At 41.4% G+C, this 17502-nt stretch overlaps 1 protein-coding gene across 3 annotated transcripts; it reads right to left on the reverse strand.

Moving 5' to 3' along the window:
• Nucleotides 1–581: 581 nt before the first annotated feature.
• Nucleotides 582–11785, reverse strand: LOC135504156 (transcription factor CP2). 3 transcript variants are annotated; one of them, XR_010450086.1, is made up of 19 exons: nucleotides 11444–11785; nucleotides 10702–10937; nucleotides 9892–10043; nucleotides 9694–9770; nucleotides 9435–9540; nucleotides 9116–9222; nucleotides 8782–8934; nucleotides 8535–8645; nucleotides 8178–8266; nucleotides 7945–7993; nucleotides 7014–7040; nucleotides 5225–5269; nucleotides 3485–3578; nucleotides 3278–3368; nucleotides 3039–3145; nucleotides 2701–2843; nucleotides 2503–2554; nucleotides 1585–2398; nucleotides 582–1322 (listed from the first exon to the last, which is right to left on the reverse strand). XR_010450086.1 is itself a non-coding variant. In XM_064922480.1 (18 exons), exons 2-18 carry the CDS (start codon nucleotides 10821–10823, stop codon nucleotides 2361–2363), a joined length of 1563 nt encoding a protein of 520 aa, XP_064778552.1. In that variant the 5' UTR covers nucleotides 10824–10937; nucleotides 11444–11785; the 3' UTR covers nucleotides 582–2360. The 3 variants fall into 3 exon arrangements, 2 of the variants coding, with proteins under 2 accessions (XP_064778552.1, XP_064778553.1); XM_064922480.1 differs by having other exon boundaries at nucleotides 582–2398; XM_064922481.1 differs by lacking the exon at nucleotides 7014–7040 and having other exon boundaries at nucleotides 582–2398.
• Between the last annotated feature and the right edge of the window lie 5717 nt (nucleotides 11786–17502).

Raw genomic sequence — 17502 nt, forward strand, 5'->3', positions numbered from 1 at the left:
TGCACCACGTATCCTGGGAAGTGTAGTCCTAATGATCCCTTTGTCCATTCTTGGCGATCATGCGTTGGATAACAAGGTTTTAAATAATTATTCTAGTAATAATGATAAACAATAAAACAATTTTAGATTACACGAATGACTTGGTTATATTTTAAATCCTCGTTTTGGAGTTAGAAACATACGGGTTATATTTCACACATTCCTCTCGAAGTGTTCCTCGTACCAAAAAGACCATAGCAACCATCATGGTTACCAAATGCACATAAAACAACGTATGAATAGGAGTATTTCTGGCAAGGGGTTATACTTATCCAGCTATTGTGTCGAACAAGGTGTACAAGGACAGACCAAACACATTCAATGTATAAAAACATTTTTTTTTTGATCTACATTATATGTTTGGCCAATATTAGGACATTCAAAGTTAACTCTGGAATTATTTTCCGGCTTAAAATACCTGCTTATACAGAACTCAAAAGCTTGAGGAATAATACAATTAAAAAATATATTTAAAAAACATTGTTTTCACAATGGTGTCCACACGAAGTTAGGCATTTAAAAAAAAATACAAACAGGCCACGAATGTGTAACTAGTTTAATCATTCTGATGACTTGAGCGAGGGGTAAAACTGGACAACATCTAAATATCACGCAATCGATATTCTGGAAGCGTTCAGTTGAACTTGATTGAATGGGAACCAACTCTAGCTTTACACATGCAGGTTTATCAAGCCCTATGCACCCCACTGCTAAGTATTAGTGGCAATATCCAAAAACAATGCAAAGAGTTGTTCTCTAAACAAGGAAGGAACATATGGTAGGAAGGTTTTATAAAACAGCTAAAAGTAAGACATGATTAATATATTTTAAACAATTATCTACTTAAAATAAAGGTTTGAGAATTGTCCAAAACCTTTGTAATGAAACTGTAAAGTGATAAATACAGTATGATGGTAAGTAGGGATAGTAGGCAAGACAGAGACTGGTAAGTTGCTGGTGTTGCCACTGTGTGGTGTCACTAACAAAGAAAGACAGTGTGTCAATCAGATTAATGTTTACATTTGAGTCAATTAGCATTTTTTACCTAGTCGGCTCAGGGATGCGAGGGCCATATCATGATCAACAGACCAGTATCCTGACACGGTCTTGACAGTGTTCAAAAGCTGCACACATGTTCTCTCACAAGTAATAGAGGAGGATACAGGAAAACAGGACTGTAGGTTTTCACAGGAGCACAGCACTCACTGGAAGAGGACAGAGAGGGGTTCTCATGGGCCGTTTCTCAATTAGATTTGCTCAACTCCTGCATCCTCACTTGCCTCCTTTTGAAAAAAAAACGAGGAGAGGTGGTGAGGAGATTGAACTTGGATGAAAATACTTGTTTGAAATAAGAAGCTCCTTCTCCACTCGCATGTCATCAGGCAAATTACATTTACAGGGGTGGATTCCAAAATAAATGTTGTGCAAGACATTTTATAGAGAAAAGGATAAGTAGCATATCACTTAAATGTGTGCATGATTTTCTCCCATGACAATACAAAACGCGTTTTTCATAGGGGGTGTGGCAAATATCAAAACTCTTACGTGGTAGAATACACTTGTGCTTCCTCGCCAAAAGGAGGCTACTGAGGAGGGGAGGATCATCTTCCGTTTGCCTTCTAAGGATTTGACACAGTCCTCGACCACTTATCAGTTTCCGGGTCAGAGGAGAGAGAACAGAGGACAGACTTACGCCCAAACAATAAAAGGACATAGGTAATGAAAGGGAAACCAGCAGCCTATTAAGACACCACTTCCTGTTAAGGTTCTCTTTCCCGTGTCGTAGCTATGTAACCATGGCCACGGTCCTCACAAACTGGATCCTTGATGTCAAGCCAGGCAGCCTAACAGTAGGAGATGGAGACCAATGTATAAGAACTCTGTATCTCTTGTTGTGGATCCCATTTCATGTGACAGCAAACTCCTTGATTCTGAAGCATAGAACTTCGGCACACCAGCTGCTCATCATGATGCACTAACAGTGGCAGGGTATCTTCATTCCATTCTCTTTTTCAAACACATGAGCAGTGAAGGAGGAAAATGCAACCGTTTTAAAAGGGTTTCTAGCAAGGGAGGAAACTGAAGCGTGTTGCTTCAATATGGCAGCTCAAATAGAGTCAGTCACCCCTTTAAAATAAGACAATAAGGTATCAAGGATGGGCAAGCTGCTTAAGTCAACATTCCCCATAGCAAGGGCCTCAGAGAATCGAATAGGTAATCTTCAGCACAGTCCAGGAATATCAGGGACAGAGCCTGTAAAGGGGCTTGCAGGGTTGAGTCTAAAAGACAGAGCAGGGGTTAGGCAATCCCCCAGACAGTCTTCATTTCAGGATGATGTGGTAGCCGTCATTCGTCTCGGCTGTTGATAAAGAAACGGAGCCAAAGTCACGAAGAGTGATACAGAAAACATTTCTCCACTCCCCAATATTTGTGGTAAAAGAAAATAGATTGAATGACTCATACCTTTCATTGTGTCCAAAACAAAACATACTTCATCCTGGAAGTTTTGAATCATCTGTGAGAAATGAGAAATTCCATCTTAGAGGCCAGGAACAGTGTACACATTAGGACTCAGACTTAAGGAAGACTGATCCAGAAACAAAAGACTGTCTAAAAATCAGACCCTATTCAGTAGTGTACCACTTCTGAGACGAGCCATACCTCGTCACTGACCAGGACATGTATACCAGTGGGTCCCTGTTTAAAGATCTGACTGATCTGTCTGGGTGAGATGTTGAATAGCTGAGCGATCTTCTCTGTCAGCTCAACTGCTGTCAAGTCCTCCAGGTAGATGGCATGGTACACTGCAAAAGACAGCAGCAGTGTACAAGGATATATATTGTCAATCATTTTCATAACACCCTATGTAGCTAACTGTGTATTATGCCGTAACATCACTGCTATCATTATGCTATCATTTGGCGCATTGCGCCGCCATCAGCAAGTAAGCAAGCAAGCAAGCAAGCGTTATGAATGCTTTATATATAGAACACACACACCGAAGAAAGTGCTGCTAGCTGTGTCTCCGTTCTCATGTTTCTGCTGCTGTTCCCGAGCCTGCTGGGACTCCTGGCACACATACACCGTCAGCCTGGGACGTACCACTCTGCGCGCACACACAGAAATAAGCTGACACGAGAAACTTCACACTCAATCATTTATTAAATTCAATAGGCATTTCCATATTGCAGTATGAATGGTGCAATATGGAAGTAGAGTGGTAAGGAAGTACACCTACCGGCCTTTCAGTGCATTGAAGAGCCTAATACCATCTGCTGGCCCACAGATCTGAATGACATCTTCCCTGGTCAGCTTCAACAGATCTGCCCCTGGAACATAGAACAATGAGCCTAATACTCAAAGAATATAGATTTTATTTCAGACAGTCAAAAGTTGAGAATATAAATTCACAGCAAGAAACTATATATTGAGAAATTACCCTTACCTGAGAAATTAGTGAAGAGCCGACAGAATGGTGAAAAGCGGTTTCTATGTAGCCACTGCTGAGCATCCTGTGGTGTTGCCGCAGGTAACAGGTTCTATTTGTTCCAAAAAAGACGCAGACAGAGACACAGAAATTTGAGGCCGGCAGGGCAAAAGCCATCGAATGATGTTGTTAAACATTGGATTGGTTTGAAAAGTGTACAATCAAATCCACTCTAAGGTCAGATACAGTGGGGCAAAAAAGTATTTAGTCAGCCACCAATTGTGCAAGTTCTCCCACTTAAAAAGATGAGGCCTGTAATTTTCATCATAGGTACACATCACATATGACAGACAAAATGAGAAGAAAAAAAATCCAGAAAATCACATTGTAGGATTTTCTATTTATTTATTTGCAAATTATGGTGGAAAGTAAGCATTTGGTCACCTACAAACAAGCAAGATTTCTGGCTCTCACAGACCTGTAACTTCTTCTTTAAGAGGCTCCTCTGTCCTCCACTCGTTACCTGTATTAATGGCACCTGTTTGAACTTGTTATCAGTATGAAAGACACCTGTCTACAACCTCAAAACAGTCACACTCCAAACTCCACTATGGCCAAGACCAAAGAGCTGTCAAAGGACACCAGAAACAAAATTGTAGACCTGCACCAGGCTGGGAAGACTGAATCTACAGTAGGTAAGCAGCTTGGTTTGAAGAAATCAACTGTGGGAGAAATTATTAGGAAATGGAAGACATACAAGACCACTGATAATCTCCCTCGATCTGGGGCTCCACGCAAGATCTCACCCCGTGGGGTCAAAATGATCACAAGAATGGTGAGCAAAAATCCCAGAAGCACACGGGGGGACCTAGTGAATGACCTGCAGAGAGCTGGGACCAAAGTAACAAAGCCTACCATCAGCAAGGGCATCGAAGATGAAACATGGCTGGGTCTTTCAGCATGACAATGATCCCAAACACACCGCCCGGGCAACGAAGGAGTGGCTTCGTAAGAAGCATTTCAAGGTCCTGGAGTGGCCTAGCCAGTCTCCAGATCTCAACCCCATAGAAAATCTTTGGAGGGAGTTGAAAGTACGGGTTGCCCAGCAACATTCCCAAAACATCACTGCTCTAGAGGAGATCTGCATAGAGGAATGGGCCAAAATACCAGCAACAGTGTGTGGAACCTTGTGAAGACTTACAGAAAACGTTTGACCTCTGTCATTGCCAACAAAGGGTATATAACAGTATTGAGATAAACTTTTGTTATTGACCAAATTTGGCAAATAAATTCATTAAAAATCCTACAATGTGATTTTCTGGATTGTTTTTCTCATTTTGTCTGTCATAGTTAAAGTGTACCTATGATGAAAATTACAGGCCTCATCTTTTTAAGTGGGAGAACTTGCACAATTGGTGGCTGACTAAATATTTTTTTGCCCCACTGTATATGCAGCCAGGTATGAGTAGTTTTTCTGAGGTAACCCATCCCACAACATGCTAAAAGGAGGAATAAAGCCCCATTACAATGACAGAGTAGATAAAATATCATTGTAGCAGTTATCCACTTCTACACAGAAACACACAAAGAATTCATTTAAAAAAATGGTTTGTCATCTTGTTCAATTGTTCTACACGTAAACAAATCTGCTCGGAGCCAGGTCAGAGAAGAAGTGTGTGCAATACATATACCACCTTTGCTTTAAAAAGGCAAAACGATTCAATATTCAAACTAGAAAAATCATAAATTAATATATACCTGATGGACACTTTCACTGTCTCTTGTAAGCAGATGGGACGACAACTGTAAGTCAGAATGTCTCAATTTTTAAATTGTATTTTATCATCATGTAGCAAACCCCCCCACCAGCCCCAAAAAACCTTGCTTATGTATTTCTGTCTAAAATGGGGATAAAACACAAGGGGTGATATTTTGACAGCGCAAACAGCGAGGCTATTGTCAAAATACATAGCATCACTGTCAACCCTCAGAGCTGCATTTATTTCAAAACTAGTTTACATGACTATTACGTACATCATGGAGAGGTGTTGTTATAAATACTGGTACAAGTACTCAAGAGTATTAAAGGAGCCTGGTCCCAGAACTATTTTAGCTCTTGCCCAACATTGGCAATGAGTTGGCATGACAATGAGTGACAAGGAGTTTGCAAGATAGCATGAGTGCCAATTTGTTTGTGCTAAAAACAGTCTTCTTTGACACAAACACCACTTATTTGTGATGTCAAAAATTCAAGTGGGCCTTAGGGAGAGTTAAGGTAGATGTTGCTGCCTAAAAATTATTAAAACAACTGGATACATACAGTACCGGTCAAAAGTTTGGACACACCTACTCATTCAAGGGGTTTTCTTTAATTCTACTATTTTCTACATTGTAGAATAATAGTGAAGACATCACAACTATGAAATAACACGTATGGAATCATGTAGTAACCAAAAAGTGTTAAAAAATCTAAATATATTTTATATTTGAGAATCTTCAAAGTAGCCACCCTTTGCCTTGATGACAGCTTTGCACACTCTTGGCATTCTCTCAACCAGCTTCATGAGGTAGTCACCTGGAATGCATTTCAATTAACAGGTGTGCCTTGTGAAAAGTTCATTTGTGGAATTTATTTCCTTCTAATGCGTTTGAGCCAATAAGTGCTGTGACATGTGACGTGTGCTGTGACATGGTACTGGTGGTATACAGAAGATAGCCCTATTTGGTAAAATACCAAGTCCATATTATGGCAAGAACAGCACAAATAAGCAAAGAGAAATGACAGTCCATCACTTTAAGACATGAAGATCAGCCAACGCGGAACATTTGAAGAACTTTAAAGTAACTTCAAGTGCACGGTCTGATTTATTTAGAATTCAAGGGACACTTAACCAGCATGGCTACCACAGCATTCTGCAGTGACACGCCATTCCATCTGGTTTGCGCTTAGTGGTACTATCATTTGTTTTCAACAAAACAATGAACCAACACACCCCCAGGCTGCGTAAGGGCTATTTGACCAAGAAGAAGAGGGATGGAGTGCTGCCACAGATGACCTGGCCTCTACAATCACCCAACCTCAACCCAATTGAGATGGTTTGGGATGAGTTGGACCGCAGATTGAAGGTAAAGCAGCCAACAATTGCTCAGCATACGTGGGAACCCCTTCAAGACTGTTGGAAAAGCATTCCAGGTAAAGCTGGTTGAGAGAATGCCAAGAGTGTGCAAAGCTGTCATCAAGGCAAAGGTGGCTACTTCAAAGAATCTCAAATATGTTCTGATTTGTTTAACACTTTTTTGGTAGAAAATAGTACAAATAAAGAAAATCCCTTGAATGAGTAGGTGTGTCCAAACTTGACTGGTACTGTACTTATCAGCATGATCAGACAGCAAGCAATAGGGTTAATAAGTGCAATCAATAATTTAAAGATTATATATTATACATCAGTGAATATCGCACACTCCCACATTCTGTTTGAGTCTGTCTAAACCATGAAGTCTGCATCTTTAATCAAAGTCAGACATTTAGAAAATGTTGGAAACTTACAATCGTATCAGTCAGACAGCTTTCAATCTATATTGGATAATAATGCGGGAGAAAGAAGGGAGAAAAGGTGTACATACCCTTTATAAAACTGAACTGATAGGTGCATAGACATGGATGTATAGGCTTATTTCAAGGTCTGTTTCCATCTATCAACTGTATTAATCATTTGGGATGTGCATCATACAATAGATTCTTTATGGAGGACAACAGTCTACTGCATTAGTTAAATGGTTGCCTTGATGAACCGAAAAACAAAGGGCATGTTTCATCCATGTATTAGTAACTGGGATCTAGGAACACATGAATGGGGGGAGAAAAAAAATAAAAAATACACAATTCTTGCGCTAGTCAAAAATAATAGAACTGTTCAAAGCAAATAGACCTTATCCAACTTGTGATATTTTTCATTCTGCAGGTTCTTATAAAGTAGTCTGGTATTCTAACCCAAATCTGACGAGACTTATCCATGCATTCCCTTTCCTTTTCCCAAAGAATTTCAGACAGAAAACCAAAACAGTATTGCCATATATATTCATTATTTTGTTAAATATGTTCGACTACATGCAAATGTCATCAATGGAAAATGGGTGCACAAATGGACAGCTCTCTCATGCGAAAACATAATGATGATGTCATGTTAAAGTGTGTGCTGCTTTGAAATTAAAACAACGTGTAATGATTGCAAAGTCATTCTCAGCCTCAGTCCTCATTCTTTCAGTTTAGTTTAATCTCCCACTACAGACACTTTTCTACAGTATTTCACTAGTCCTGCTGCCAACAGCAAAAGCAAAAGCATGACCACAATGTGTCAACTTCAGTTATGTGAAAGAAGCTGGACTTTAAACATGCAGATGTGGGGTTAGTGAGAAGGGATGGAGCAGGAGATGATGAGCCTTGAGTGGGTTTAGGACACACAAGGGGACGTACTTACATCTGCCACCTGAACAACTGGCTCTGGCTGGTGACCGGGGGATCCATTTCTGGGAAGAACAGAAAAATTACTTGAAAATGTTGGGAGGGACATTGTGGGAGTAGATGGAAAACAAACAGAAATTCCCAAATCAAACAAAAAAAACTGTTGTATTAGGCATTGCACCCCCATAATATTTTATTAATTGGCAGTGTGGTTCAGAACAGGCTGCATGTTTATGTCCTGATCCCTACCCCTCTGCCACTGGAAAACTGTTGTGTGTGCTGTTGAAGCCAGGCGATGGGGAGTTATTGACATAGGTGACCTCTGGCCAGGGAGAGCACTGCAAGAGAACATTTCTGTTATTCTAGTAGAGAGGGACCTAGGCTCTTTACTTAATCCAGCTCTCCAGATGTTAGTTCTTGATTTCAGAAAGAAATCCTGTGTTGTGCATAATTTCTATACATTATGATGAAATTATTGATACAAAAATGAAATGCATCATTTCGTTCATGTTTCTCCATCTCTTAGACATACTGACTACTGCCACACCCCTTCTTCTCCAAATCCCTCCATCCCTTTTCCCATTCACTCAACACACTGACTCCAACCTCTGTTAGGATGGTGGTTTCATAGGATGGCTGGTATTTCTCCTTCTCCTGAGGCGCCCTCTTCTCCATCTTCTCTCTGTCCGTCTTCTGCTTCCTGTCTGCACCTTTAGGCTGCCACAGGTGAGGTAACGTTATGTTTATTATGGATAGCACCATGACAGGGATCAAATGAAGCTAACATCTAATGTATCTTTGAATGACAAAAGTTAACCCATTTTCATTGTTTTTGCTCAGACTTTCTTCTCACCTTGAAGACTTTGACCTGACAGCTGGCAGAATGCTGATGTTCTGTATACTCTTCGCCATCATTCTCTTTGAAAGTGTCAATCTGAATGCGAAAAGGTACGCCCTTTTCTCCCCCATGCTTCCGCATGGTGAACTCTGTGCTGATGCAGTGAACCTAAAACAAGGATTGTCATGACTATTTGAAAACCGGTGGATGTTTTATTCAATAGAGAGAGAGAGCAATTTTTTTGAAACCCATTTGTTTCCCATTCCATTCAGACAGCCTTGGACTGATGTTAGATGATAAGCTATGACCAACCTTATGAAAACAACTGTGGGTGTGTTTATCATGCTACCTGGATAAAAACAGAGGTTCTTTTTGATGGGTCCCACAGGAACTCCACCGTGTTAAGCTGAGTAGGGTTAGCCCTGGGGTCGACCATGCCAACTGACATGGGGATATCTGCAATGGAGCAACACAAGACAAGTTATCAAAAGGATTGTGTGAGCAAACTAACTACATGTTATGCAGCCTGTTGTCAATCATCATTTCATTCAGTGAAGATACAGCTCTGTGTTATTTAAAGCAATTCCAGTTCCACAGTCTTAAAAACAGCCCCTTCAGTCCTTCTTCACCCAGAGTAGTCCAATACCCTTCCCAGACAGAGAACTCACCCAGGTCGAGGATGCGGTCTCCAGGCCTGTTCCAGCGCCAGCCCTCCAGCTGCTGGTGCTCTGTGTACTGAAGACGCCGGTCATGGAAGACCACTCGGATGATGCTCTGAGGACACACAGAAACATCACTGAGGAACCAGGAAGTACCTGCACTACTGGTAGAAAACATAGGAAATTATGGCATTGGAATAGGCCCAGACAAACAAAAGCTCACTCCCATGCCTATGGTCATGACTCATTGTGTTCTTGTTCATCTTACCTTCACCATTTTGCCAGTGATTTCTGGGAGTTCCCCCAATTTCCGATTGTCAAGCATTCGAATTTCATAAGACTGTCCTAAAATCAAAAGACAAAAGTTCATAAACATACCACATCATTGTCTTGCTATTTCTTTAAATTAGCAACAAATTCACAAGAAAAGCACAATCATGAAAATGGAACACAGACAGATGCTAACCTTGGTTGAGGTAGGTAAGTGTTTCATCGTGCAGTTTGATGGCAGGCGAGGTTGCTGCACACAGAACATACTGGAAAGGAAGAATCTTGTTCTCACTGTCAGGTGGCAGGTTGGACTCCTCCTGCTTAAAGATGGGTAGGGCCAGCACATCGCTGAAGAAAGAGACGCAAGACAACATGGTCAATGAACTGGCAAGCCAACATCTTTTACAAGCACATGATATTGGCATAGTATCAACATGTCTGAAACAACTCACAGGCCTTGAATCTCCCTAGTATGAGACTGAGGGAGACTAATTTCTTAAAATAACCTCCTTTGTAAATTCTGTTATCCATACAAAAAATGTGGACATAGATAAATATATCATTAGGAGACACTGGAAAAAGGAGAAGTGATTTATAGCAGTCCCTTTCTTTACAATTAATAAGTTATGATGGAAAAAACTTGTGAAAAACAAATCAACTACCTTGGTATCCAGCCTGGGTATCTCATCCCCTCTCAAAATAAGAATTTCACTGACAATAAGGCACTTTCCAGGCACTTCAGTATCATGTAACAGAACACTTACAAAACTAACAAAAGAGCAGTCTGAAAGAGAGAGCCGTATCCCTTACACCAACTGATCCTGACCAATAGGCTCGCACTAGATGGTGCATGGCCCTGCCAACCTCCTTGCTTGTTCTGTCCATCATGATTAATTTGCTCCCATTGGAAACGAAAGGCTCTGGTCTTCGGTTAGTTACAGAACATATTTATTTCAATTCTAACATATCAGTGCATTTTCAATAGACTTCCAATGATGATTCATACCTCATACTGTATGCCCCAGCTCCAAGCTCCTGTCCAATGCCAGAGAGACTGGCATCAAAGTCCTGGACCAGACCTGACTCAATCACCTCATCGGTGAGCGGCAACTTCAGAGCCCAAGCCATGGCGACGAAACGTGAATCTGATTCCAGTCGAACTTGTCTCAAATTCTAATCCCTGGCCTCAAAAATCCAATCTGCTAATTTCTTAAAGCCTGGCAGATGTCTGCTGCTACCAAACTGGAAGAGAAAAGCCATGATAGATACACCGTTTGGTACCATTATATGTCAGCTTAGCAAGGAGAGTGTAAATACTTTTAATATAGGCCTAGCAAATTAACTGACAGATCATGGATAGTTAGCGATTCCAGATTGTGTGGACAACAAAAAGTAATCACAGCAGACAGGTACTTAACTTACCCTGACAGTCCCACATGGAAGATATTGAAGCTGGAATGACTGATAACGTATATGGTGTGTGTAACCGTGAATGTAACATTGCTAGCCATGAAAATGGGGCATACGTATACAAACTGGCTAGCTCAGCAGCTGAGGACCTGTCGGACTAAACTCCACCCCACCGTGGCGTTTAGTCCGCTATTGGGGAACTTGACTGTGAATGAATGTTAGCTAGCTCACCGTTAACTACTAAACAGGTCAACACATAACAATAGGTTTGTGTTAAATATGAAGTTCGATTATGATAGCACTTCTAGTAATTAGATTACGTTAGCCATTGAACTTACCTTGGAAACCAAGTAAATTGGCTAGCTACTGTAGCTAACTCTGCGACCGTTTCATTCCATGTCTCAGTTGCTCCCTCGTTCTCGCACTATAAACAACATAAGATAGCTACCTAGCCAGCAAGCTACTCTTCGGGAAAGCAGCCCTGTGGACACGGATTATTTGAATATAACGAGCACTAATTAAGTCGTATATGGTAGTTAATTAAATCTACATTAATATGTATCGTTATACAAACACAAGTCACAAATCTAATAAGCTTTTTTATCTAGCTAGCTAGCTAGACAAATAGATAATTTTCGCAAACCACATAGCTACAAAGCAGTTAAGAATAACTGAGTACTTCCGGGTCACGGATTTTTTGGAATCCTTCAGAATAAGAGTTCCATCCTGTATACTTTGTAAATCAATAATTTGGGGAGAATTTATGGAAATGTCCACAATTGTCGATACATTTTATGCTAGTTATCGTACAAAAAATTATCAAAAGTATTTATATAAGAAATGATGTGATGTATTTGTTTATATAAAACTACGAACTAATATGACCACTATATAGAAAGGGGAGACTCACAAACATGGATGGTGTTCTCAGTTTTACTCCGTGACCCCCACGTGTCACAGGATACATCTAAAGTTAACCGCTACAAATGAATTGAAGTATAGAAGTAGTTTTGTGCCAACAAAATAAGGGGTTAAATATGTGAAGAAGAAAAAAAATACTGTAATAACAATAATAAATATATTTACAATACCAGTCAACACACCTACAATTTTCAAGTCTTTCTTTCTTTTTTACTATTTTCTACATTGTAGAATAATAATGAAGACATCAAACTATGAAATAACACATGGAATCATATAGTAAGCAAAAAAGTGTTAAACAAATCAAAATATATTTAAGATTTGAGATTCTTCAAAGTAGCCACCCTTTGCCTTGATGACAGTCTTGCACACTCTTGGCATTCTCTCAACCAACTTCACCTGGAATGCTTTTCCAACAGTCTTGAAGGAGTTCCCACATATGCTGAGCAATTGTTGGCTGCTTTTTCTTCACTCTGCAGTCCAACTCATCCCAAACCATCTCAATTGGGTTGAGGTCGAATGATTGTGGAAGCCAGGTCATCTGATGCAGCACTCTATTACTCTCCTTCTTGGTCAAATAGTCCCCTTCACATCCTGGAGGTGTGTTGGGTCATTGTCCTGTTGAAAAACAAATGATAGTACCACTAAGCACAAACCAGATAGGCTGGGGTATCGCTGCAGAATGCTGTGGTAGCCATGCTGGTTAAGTGTTCCTTGAATTCTAAATAAATCACTGAGTGTCACCAGCAAAGCACCCCCACACCATTACACCACCTCCTCCATTCTTCACGGTGGGAACCACACATGCAGAGATCAACTTGTGGACTTATTTACGTGCTGCTGTGCGGTTTGTTGCTAACGTTACTTTGATACCTGCCAATTTTATTAGACTTAAAAAGAATCATACAGCGATCATACACTGTTTACCGACGTTAAGGCTAATCTGAAGATGGTGCTGGCTAAGGCTAAAACTGTCGAGTGTAGAGAGTATAGGGATATTGTTATCCACGTCGGCACCAACGATGTTAGGATGAAACACTCAGAGGTCACCAAGTGCAACATAGCTTCAGCGTGTAAATCAGCTAGAAAGATGTGTCAGCATTGAGTAATTGTCTCTGGCCCCCTCCCAGTTAGAGGGAGTGATGAGCTCTACAGCAAAAGTTGAAAACTGTTTCCTGCCCCTCCCAAAAGATAGAAATTGTAGATAATTGTCCCTCTATCTGGGACTCACCCACAAACAGGACCAAGCCTGGCCTACTGAGGAGTGACGGACTCCATTCTAGCTGGAGGGGTGCTCTCATCTTATCTATGAACATTGACAGGGCTCTAACTCCTCTAGCTCCACAATGGGATAGGGTGCAGGCCAGGCAGCAGGCTGTTAGCCAGCCTGCCATCTTAGTGAAGTCTGCCACTAGCACAGTCAGTGTAGTCAGCATAGCTATCCCCATTGAGACCATGTCTGTGCCCCGATCGAGGTTGGGCAAATCTGTTCGCTCTAGCAATCTCACCAGAATAAAGACCTATCTCTATTCATGTCATTATTGAAAGAGATTGTGATACCTCACATCTCAAAATAGGGCTACTTAATTTAGATCCCTCACTTCCAAGGCAGTTATAGTCAATTAACGAATCACTGTTCATAATCTTGATGTGATTGGCCTGACTGAAACATGGCTTAAGCCTTACTGTGTTAAATGAGGCCTCTCCTCCTGGTTACACTAGTGACAATATCCCCCGCGCATCCTGCAAAAGCGGAGGTGTTGCTAACATTTCAATAACAAATTTCAATGATTATTATTTTTTTAAAGACTGCATTTTTGTCTTTTGAGCTTCTAGTCATGAAATCTATGCAGCCTACTCAATCACTTTTTATAGATACTGACCCACTCCAAAAAGCTTTCGGAGCCATCATTGACTCAATGGGTTTTGTCCAGCATGTCTCCAAACTTACTCACTGCCACAGTCATACTCTGGACCTAGTTTGTCCCGTGGAATAAATAATGTGGATCTAAATGTTTTTCCTCAAAATCCTGGACTATCGGACCACCATTTTATTACGTTTGCAATCGCAACAAATAATCTGCTCAGACCCCAACCAAGGATCATCAAAAGCCATGCTATAAATTCTCAGACAACCCAAAGATTCCTAGATGCCCTTCCAGACTCTCACCACCTACCCAAGGACGTCAGAGTACAAAAATCGGTTAACCACCTAACTGAGGAAATCAATTTAACCTTGCGTAATACCCTAGATGCAGTCGCATCCCTAAAAACAAAAAACATTTGTCATAAGAAACTAGCTCCCTGGTATACAGAAAATACCTGAGCCCTGAATCAAGCTGCCAGAAAATTGGGACGGAAATGGCGCTACACCAAACTGGAAGTCTTCCTATTAGCTTGGGAAAGACAGTACCATGCAGTAGTCACTGCTGCTCGATCATCCTATTTTTCCACACTTAATTGAGGATAATAAGAACGATACAAAATGTATTTTTTATACTGTCACAAATCTAACTAAAAAGCAGCACTCCCCAAGAGAGGATGGCTTTCACTTCAGCAGTGATAAATTCATCAACTTCTTTTGACGAAAAGCTCATGATAATTAGAAAGAAAATTACGGACTTCTCTTTAAATCTGTGTATTTCTCCAAAGCTCAGCTGTCCTGAGTCTGGACAACACTGCCAGGATCTATGATCAAGGAAGACATTGAAGTTTTTTAATACTATATCTTGACACATTGATGAAAATAGTCATGGCCTCTAAACCTTCAAGCTGCATACTGGACCCTATTCCAACTAAACTACTGAAAGAGCTGCTTCCTGTGCTTGGCCCTCATATGTTGAACATAGTGAACGCCTCCCTATCCACCGGATGTGTACCAAAATCACTAAAAGTGGCAGTAATAAAGACTCTCTTGAAAAAGCCCAACCTTGACCCAGAAAATATTTAAAAACATTGACCTATATCGAATCTCCCATTCCTCTAAACATTTTTTGAAAAAGCTGTTACGCAGAAACTCACTGCCTTCCTGAAGACAAACAATGTATATGAAATTCTTCAGTCTGGTTTTAGACCCCATTATAGCACTGAGACTGCACTCGTGACGTTGGTAAATTAACTTTTAATGGTGTCAGACCAAGGCTTTGCATCTGTCCTCGTGCTCCTAGACCTTAGTGCTGCTTTTGATACCATCGATCACCACATTCTTTTGGAGAGTTTGGAAACCCAAATTGGTCTTGCCTGTCGGAAATATATCAGTTTGTCTCTGTGGATGGTTTGTCCTCTGACTCTTTTATGGGAAGAGGCAACTCATTTCATTCTGAGGCTCCAGTATACAAGAAAGTACCTTTCTCAGCATTACTCCTGAACCTGTATAAGCACACATCAGCAACACCTGATCTGGTGCTGTGATAGCGTGCATCCCTAACACGAGGAAAGTAATCACTTAGATATCTGGATGCAGGACCATAAATACTCCTGTAAACCAAACCTAATCTAATCTGGGACACCCTAGCCTGGGACACCCTAGCCCAGCCAGTTTAGTTCCTGAAATCAGCTCCTGCTTATGTGAGTAAGTCGACTCACCTTCAATACTACTCTGATCAGCGTATTCTGTGCAACCTGGAGCTTCCCCTTCATAAGTTTAGATAAGCCCCCAAACCAGGAAGTACTAGCGTAATCAAATGGCATTGAATGAGGGCAGTAGCTAGCACTTTCATGGAGTCCTTATCAAGCAGCGTGGACTTTCCAGACAAAAACCTAGTCCCGGCATTAACCTTCCCTAGCATTTTATTTGCCATGCTCACACCTCCCAAGCTTCCATCAAGGGGATCCAAAAATAATTGCCTCAGTTTTCCCCAAGTGCAGAGATAGCTTATTATCTCCAAGACATTTGCTAACATTAGTAAGCTCTATGCTAAGTATGCTCTCCAAAGTAGTTTTACTTTTGTGAGACAACAAAAGTGTAGAGTCATCCACATAAAGAAAAATACATCAAGAACAAGCATCTTTCATATTGTTAATATGCAATAAAAACAGCAGAGGCCCAAGCATGCTCCCCTGCGGAACGCCACATCTCATTGGTTTTGCCTGAGACAGTGAACCTCTACTACTTGGTCCCTTCCTGATAAATAGGACTTTACCCAGCCTAGAGGGATACTTACTGAGTCACTGGCTTACTGGTGCCCTTCCATGCCGTCCCTAGGAGGGATGCGTCACTTGAGTGGGTTGAGTCACTGACATGATCTTCCTGTCCGGATTGGTGCCCCCCTCGGTTCGTGCTCTGGGGGAGATCTTCGTGGGCTATACTCGGCTTTGTCTCAGGGTAGTAAGTTGGTGGTTTGAAGATATCCCTCTAGTGGTGTGGGGGCTGTGCTTTGTCAAAGTGGGTTGGGGTTATATCATCAAATGGGACCACAGTGTCTCACAATCCCTCCTGTCTCAGCCTCCAGTATTTATGCTGCAATAGTTTGTGTCGGGGGCTAGGATCAGTCTGTTATATCTGGAGTATTTGGTGTCCTGTGTGAATTTAAGTATGCTCCCTCTAACTCTTTCTCTCTCTTTCTCTCTTTTCTCTCTTCACTCGGAGGACCTGAGCCCTAGGACCATGCCTCAGCACTACCTGGCCTGATGACTCCTTGCTGTCCCCAGTCCACCTGCTGTCCCCAGTCCACCCAACCTGCTGCTGCTCCAGTTTCAACTGTTATGTCTGCGACGATGGAACCCTGACCTGTTCACCGGACGTGCTACCTTGTACCGGACCTGCTGTTTTCAGACTCTCTCTACCGCACCTGCTGTCTCTAACTCTGAATGATTGGCTATGAAAAGCCAACTGACATTTACTCCTGAGGTGCTGACCTGTTGCACCCTCTACAACCACTATGATTATTATTATTTAACCCTGCTGGTCATCTATGAACTTTTGAACATCTTGGCCATGTACTGTTATAATCTCTACCCAGCACAGCCAGAAGAGGACTGGCCACCCCTCATAGAGTTTTTCCGAGCCACCACACTTCTACATCTGCATTGCCTGCTTTTTGGGGTTTTAGGCTGGGTTTCTGTATAGCACTTTGTGACATCGGCTGATATAAAAAAGGATTTATGAATAAATTTGATTGATTGATCATCCTTTCACATACTCTGGGTCTCATAAATACATGGTGGTTGGAACCAAAAATCTCAAATTTGGACTCATCAGACCTAAAAACAGGTTTCCACCTGTTTATTGTCTTTTGCTCGTGTTTTTTTTTTGTGTGTGTGAATTTTACCCCTTTTTCTCCCCAATTTCATGGTATCCAATTGTTTAGTAGCTACTATCCTTGAAGGTCATGCGTCCTCCGATACACAACCTAACACAGCGCCATCCAACCCGGAAGCCAACCGCACCAATGTGTCGGAGGAAACACCGTGCACCTGGCAACCTTGGTTAGCGCACTACGCCCGGCCCGCCACAGGAGTCGCTGGTGCGCGATGA

Source organism: Oncorhynchus masou, chromosome 18 (genome assembly GCF_036934945.1).
Source record: "Oncorhynchus masou masou isolate Uvic2021 chromosome 18, UVic_Omas_1.1, whole genome shotgun sequence".
NCBI lineage: Eukaryota > Metazoa > Chordata > Actinopteri > Salmoniformes > Salmonidae > Oncorhynchus > Oncorhynchus masou.